The 6,503-nt window shown below is 29.1% G+C and overlaps 1 protein-coding gene across 1 annotated transcript; it reads left to right on the top strand.

Annotated features, from left to right (window-relative positions):
- Positions 1–2,092: 2,092 nt before the first annotated feature.
- LOC102679354 lies at positions 2,093–3,311 on the top strand. The gene is made up of 2 exons (XM_006610363.2): positions 2,093–2,457; positions 2,973–3,311. The coding sequence occupies exons 1-2, from the start codon at positions 2,207–2,209 to the stop codon at positions 3,031–3,033; spliced, it is 312 nt and encodes a 103-aa protein (XP_006610426.1). The 5' UTR covers positions 2,093–2,206; the 3' UTR covers positions 3,034–3,311.
- Positions 3,312–6,503: the final 3,192 nt, after the last annotated feature.

Raw genomic sequence — 6,503 nt, 5'->3', positions numbered from 1 at the left:
GTGCAGGCTAATGGCCACCGGGCCGTTGCTGGTCGGACGCATGGGTGGGGATACGTGCGAGTTGTGTAGACGGGCGGAGAGGGAGAACGCGTGGGAGAAGTGGGGATGATGGTTCGAAGGGATGGACGGTGGCCACGGGGGAGGCCGACCATTAATTAAGCAAAATCATAAACCCGAGTTGTGCACGGGAAAGCGCGCACGGTTATATTGAAAAATATAAACGAATCGAGAGGGAACCCTGTTACTTTCACGAACGGAGATACCGTCGGTGTTTAGCCTAGCCAATGCACTCGAACAACTGCGGTGCGATGCAGTTTGCGTCAGAGAGGGATTTTATCATTGGCACCATTGCCACGCCGATTGCGGTTTTCGTTCTTTGTGCACGCATACAGGATGTACCAGAATTATAGACATTGAAATTAAATTATGATAAAATGAAGATAATATTCAGAAATTTTTTGAAAATCCTTTATGTGCAAATTTTGTTGTTGTAAAGTTGTGGATAGAAGTAGAATTGAATTAGAGATATTTAGATTTTTTTTTTTTTTGAAATTTCGAACATGTGTGTTCAAGAATCATAGAATTGGATTGAAAATAAAATTGATATGTTAAATTAATGAATCCGATGTAAAGAATAAATTTATATATGAATGATATTTAGATATGAAAAATAAAGATTTAGAAATAAATATTTAGTTAGTATAAATTCTAAAATCTTAAAACTTCGAGAGCTTTTCTTTTTGAATTTTTAAAAATTTTAAAAATGAAGTTTTTTTTCAATTTAATAAATATTAAAATCATTGAGAATCAATTTCATGAAGTGAAAATATCTCTTAAATTTATTAGTAGATAATTTATATATTATAATGATATTATAATAAGTAAATAAATTGAATGATATAGAGAAATACAATTGCTAGAAAAAAGTTAAAGAATTTTCTTCATTGTTATATTTTCTAAATTAATTTTATAATATAAACGATATTTTATTGGAATAAACTGATTGCAGATCTTAATTTCTAAATTAAATATATTTTGTTAAAAATAAACACGTATCTAGATAAATTAAAGTATGCATATACATGTACACCAATTTTCTCTTTCCTGTTTGTTGTTTTTCAATGATCAGGGCAAGTAATTATTGAACAGGCTAATTGCCCTATTTCTTATGATAACTTCATCGAACAGGATCATGCCCAATTACGATTCTTCGAACGTGTTACCGATATATATCGTTCGCCTGCTTCTCCGTGACATACCTCTAGAAAAAGTAAATCAAGAAAGAGTGAGAAAGATGGAAGAGGAGGTAGAAGGAAAAAAAAAGATGGAAAGAAATTGAGAGTAAAAATGACCAGTCTGGACGGCTAAACATAGCGGTTAGTTTGTGAAAAATCGACAATATATTCTCGACTAGCGGTGGCTGAGTTTCTTACGTAGTCTTTCTGATGCCAAGCATTAAAATAGTCGAAGGGAAGTCATGTTAACTGGAAAATGGCATAGTTTGGCGTTATAAAATGTTGATCAGAATTTTTTAATAATGTTGATTGTTGGACTATTTATGTATCGAGATACATATATTGGATAATATGTCGTGTATCATAGTAAGTCATATTTAATCTATCATATAGTATAATAACTATATTGTCATATCTAATATTTCATATTGGATAATATCTCTATTCAGATATTGTATAGATGTTTAACGAAAAATTTTAATTAGGATATTTATATATTCGCACGTTAGTTTCATGATATTTATATGATAATAAGATTTTAAATAACATAATTTTTTCAATTAGATGATTCTTTTTATAAAATATAATTAGAGAAGACGATTTTAATATATTTTAATTTCAAATTTTTATTTATTCAATGATATGTATCGATGATTATTTAATGATAGCTACTTAGAATATTTATGCATTGATATGTTAATTTTTTAATATCAATTATATATCAATATCTTGAACAATTGAATAGAATGCTAATTAAAAAAAACGGTAATGATGATCATAAAAGATATTGAATGTTAAAATTAAAATTAAAAAAATTGAGCAAATCTTATAATATTCAACTGTAAAATATATTATATTCACAAAAGTTTTCCAATAGTATCCAGGTTCTTTTATTATATCAATTATTACAAATCTGAAAAAAACATCTATATATATCTACTAAAAAGTTGAATGTTCAAATCGTCGAACTCATGGAAGAGGCAAAAGGGCAAGCAAGCGGCAGCGTCGAGCTAATAACAATTTATTTGCAATTCCCGGAGTTCCCCAGCTCGAGCGGCGCAAAAGACGACAGAGGAGAGAGAAGAAAAGTGGAAAAAAGTAAGAGAAAGAAGGATAACGACAGAGAACCGTGGCTCGCGCGTGTGTCGCAATGTCCCTTAACGGCTGACGGCTGTTGGAGAACCGGTCGACCTCGATACACCTCGGCTTGCCTCTCCGCTAGGTACTACACTGGTTAATATACGTATTTTCGATAGAAGTACCACGTCCGGTTTCAATGTATACGAGCGATTATTTTTCCGGCTGGTAAGTTTGTGTAATACGCGCGTAATTAGATTCTTGCCTAGTATCGTTTCTTTTTTTCGAACTTTCAATGATAGAATCAAGCCTGTTTGTGCTACGTTTTTAAAACATATTATACGCTGATAGTATTCTGTAATTTGGAATAGAAATTGCACAGTGAATAAAATCTAAATCAATTGACAATTAAGAATTAAAATTGAAGACTAAGAATTTGATAAAGTTTTAAGTTTGATAAAAGGTTAGTTTGATTAAAGGTTATTTTTGTTGATTTTATAATTTTTATACTATTTAAAAATTAATATAATAGATAATTATAATAGATTCAAAATGTAATAACAAAAATATGAAAAAAATACGTTTTGAAAGTTGAAAATTAAAAACTCGATTTAAAAAATATAAAAATCATAATTTGTTACCTTTCGGAATTCTGACTAGATTATTATCGACTGTATCTGATTTGACCAGACCCGATTCAACCCGAACTAAGCCGAGCTGATCCGATTTAATCCGACTCAAACCGATCTGAAGACCCGAAATCATCCGAGTATCACAGGTTATCGAAAAATTTTTGCTTCGATTTAAATCTGAAATATTGAATATCATATCCATAAAGAAGATCAGCTCTTTATCCGAAATATGTCATCAAAGAAATTGAATTTCTGGAAATCCTATTCAATTCTAAATATGATTAATTTTTTTATATTGAAATTATGAACGAATTATAAATTTATTCATAAATAATAATAAGGCAATATACGAGATACGGAATAATATACGATAGCAGGTTAGATTATTAGATTAGCAGGTTAAAAAATAGGTTAGAAAATAAATTAATTTCGAATATCAATTGAATTTATTTCAATTATTTATGAGACATATTAAAGTTATTGTATGCGTGAATGGAATTGAAAATCTTTAAATTATATGATAAAAAATTATTAAATCATTTGATAAGAAATGAAAGATTGAAGAACATAAACAATAATGCACATGCAAAATTTTAACATTATATTTAAAAATAATAAGCTATATCATAATTAAAAACTTAATATTTCTTATTACTATGTGAAAATTATTAAATTAATTTAAAGAGGTGTAATTAAGCTTATTGATATCTTTATATGATATGAATCTGCTCCATATTACGCTATTATAATTAATCAATAATAATATAATACAAGCACCGTTTTGAATTCTATACATAACCAACAATTTTATTATGAATATCTTCAGATGTAATTCAATTGCTTTAAATTGTTCTATTAATTAACTATAACACTGTTCTTTATTAATTATAAATATCTTATAAATATCTTACCATAATAAAGTGAATATACTTAAAATAAATGGTTTTATTGAAAATTTAATTAATATACATTGATATTAATATATTTAATCTGTAATAATTTAATTATCTGTAATAATTTCACAGAATCAAATTTAAATAATGTAAAATTTAAAATATTCCAATGAAAGAAAAAATTTTAAATAGATTATCGGAAAACGTTTTCATATTATGTAAAATTTTTGAAATAAAAAAATTTTTTTTTAAAAATAGATATTACAAAAGAAAATTCTTAAATTTAAAAAAAAAAATAAAATTAAATTTATATTCGATTAAAATATCTAATTCACGAGAAGAAATTCAAGTATAATAAAAAAATAAATTACATTATACAATGTATACCATATAATAAATAATTCATATATTCATAGTATTTACGTGTAATGTACCAACAATATACAATAGTTAAAGTTTATTCTCTTTGTTCTCCGTTTTCCGCGGAAAATCGGCTTGAGTACGTGTACAATCAGTAACAGTGGCATTGTCCCACGTTTTTCTTGCGGTGCATGCAACGGTAGTGCCCCATAATGTCTTCTTATCGTATACGCCTATCGTTCGCGTTATTAAAAGGCGTGAGCGCAGAGTACGAAAAACAAGCGTGGCAATTGTAGTATACCGGTATTCCAGTTTCCCTGCTGCGGTTCAATCGCACTTTCTCACAGCGTGTGCGCAACGAACGACACGCTGAAAGATATTTTATAGACCTGCTGCGTACCAGAAGTTGGATTATCTATTTGATATCTGTGTTAAAGGGAAAATTGCACGAGTGATTGTAAAAAATAGATTATGATACATTATCGAAGTATATAATGAAAAAATTGGATATAATATAATAAAATAATATACGATTTAAATGAAGATTCTCCTTAAAAAAAATTTTAGACAGTATATGTTACAATAAAAGAATATAATTTAAGAATAATAATATTTTTTTTTAATTCCTTTTCTCTTTCACTATAGTGATAATAACAAATATTTAATTTTTTTATATATCCTATCTTTTTTAAATATATATAATAATTGTAAATGACTTATTTTTGATATCTTTTATGAATTTTCGATAATTTTTTAACATTAATTTAATTTCTAAATGGCAAACAAATAATGAAAAAAATCATTTAATAAGTAATATTATATTTATCGATATTCAGAATAAATAAATTCGTTGGTTTTCTGTCATCTTTAATTGGTTATAATTATCTTGACTCAAAATTATCGAAAGCAAAATGGTCAGGCATGGATCATTCTGTCGATAAATTAACAATTAACGATCCACAACTACCACCTGCGGCGGGTCGGAATTATAGTCGGGAATATCGGAGCTAGAATCGCGAATAGACTTAATACGGTATATTATAACAATCGTGTCGAATCGGACCGATTTAATGGCGGCGCGGCGCATGCCATGGAAATCAATTTTGCATGCGGAAACAGAAAGAAAGCGCATTCATAACCGTGATTGATTTCGCGATGCACGAAACAATTTTCAGATAACGTTCGGCGTAATCACTTTGAAATATTATATTCATTATGGATAATTATAATTGGGCACGTTCCACTGATGGATATTTATGCTTATCGCTGTTTGAACGTCCTCTATAAGCTTATGTGTTATCGCCAGGATGTATTACGAATCATTGAATTTGAGGAAAAATACAGTTTTCGAGGCGAAAAAGGAAATTATTTAAGAAAAAAATAAAGAAAAAATTTATGCATCGTGTAATTTATTGGATTATAATAATCTTTGAAATTTTGAGCAATTTATGGGAACAAAAGCGAAATATAAATCGTACTTTTTAAAAATATTGTTGGAAAAATATAATTTTTTTTAATCGATACATTCTTTGATTGAAAGAATTTAAATTGAATAACATAATCATTCTAGAAATATTTTTAATGATCGTAAATTGAAAATTTAAAAATTAATAAAAAATTATTTCGATTGAAAAATTTATTCAACGTTAGAACAATATTATTACGGAAAAAAGTTCTTAAAAAAAAATTAGATAGTAGACACAAATATAACAGAAGCTAAATGTACATTTTGTAAAAAAGTTACAAACCTAACCTAGTTTCAAAATCTCTTATTAAAATTTTAAAAATTTTTTAAATCAATATTAAAATTTATCAAGAAATTGTTAATAGAAATATTATTTCATTCAATACAAATTTTCTAACCTAATTTCAACTATCCAATTTCTCACCTAACCTCTCCATCTTCCCATGTCATCCCGCGAATCGCGCTAATATCAAGCACCTCGATCACAGTCATTCGTCACTTGTTCCTCCATACCCATCATCGGATGGTGTGAATCGATAAAAAGCACGGAGCGGTGTACAAATAAGAAAGAGGAAGGAATCGTTATATGTCGCGAAGTATCGGCCAATGGTATAATTTTGTAATCAAACAACCTGCTGTACGGCTGTTTAAGGCTCGAAACAAGAGGTTGGACGATGGCCGACGTCGGCTGATTCTCGGCACACCAGAGACGGCTCCCTGGAAAATCCGGTCGAACCGGCCGAAGGCAAAGAAGGGACGTGTGCTGCGTGTCGGCGCATGATTCCTCCTCTGTCGAGATCAAAGACAGGCGAACAGCGGCAAAGAAAGCAATCGTTCGAAA

Source organism: Apis dorsata, unplaced genomic scaffold (genome assembly GCF_000469605.1).
Source record: "Apis dorsata unplaced genomic scaffold, Apis dorsata 1.3 scaffold_74, whole genome shotgun sequence".
In the NCBI taxonomy this organism is placed as follows: domain Eukaryota; kingdom Metazoa; phylum Arthropoda; class Insecta; order Hymenoptera; family Apidae; genus Apis; species Apis dorsata.
This window is presented reverse-complemented; position numbering and strand designations above follow the sequence as displayed.

What these genes read in the sequence shown, in the direction of transcription:
- LOC102679354 (XM_006610363.2), top strand. Translation starts at nt 2,207, where the DNA reads ATGGAAGAGGCAAAAGGGCAAGCAAGCGGCAGCGTCGAGCTAATAACA. An exon ending in TCGGCTTGCCTCTCCGCTAG is followed by an intron (nt 2,458 to 2,972) that starts GTACTACACTGG and finishes AATTCTGACTAG; the next exon opens with ATTATTATCGACTGTATCTG.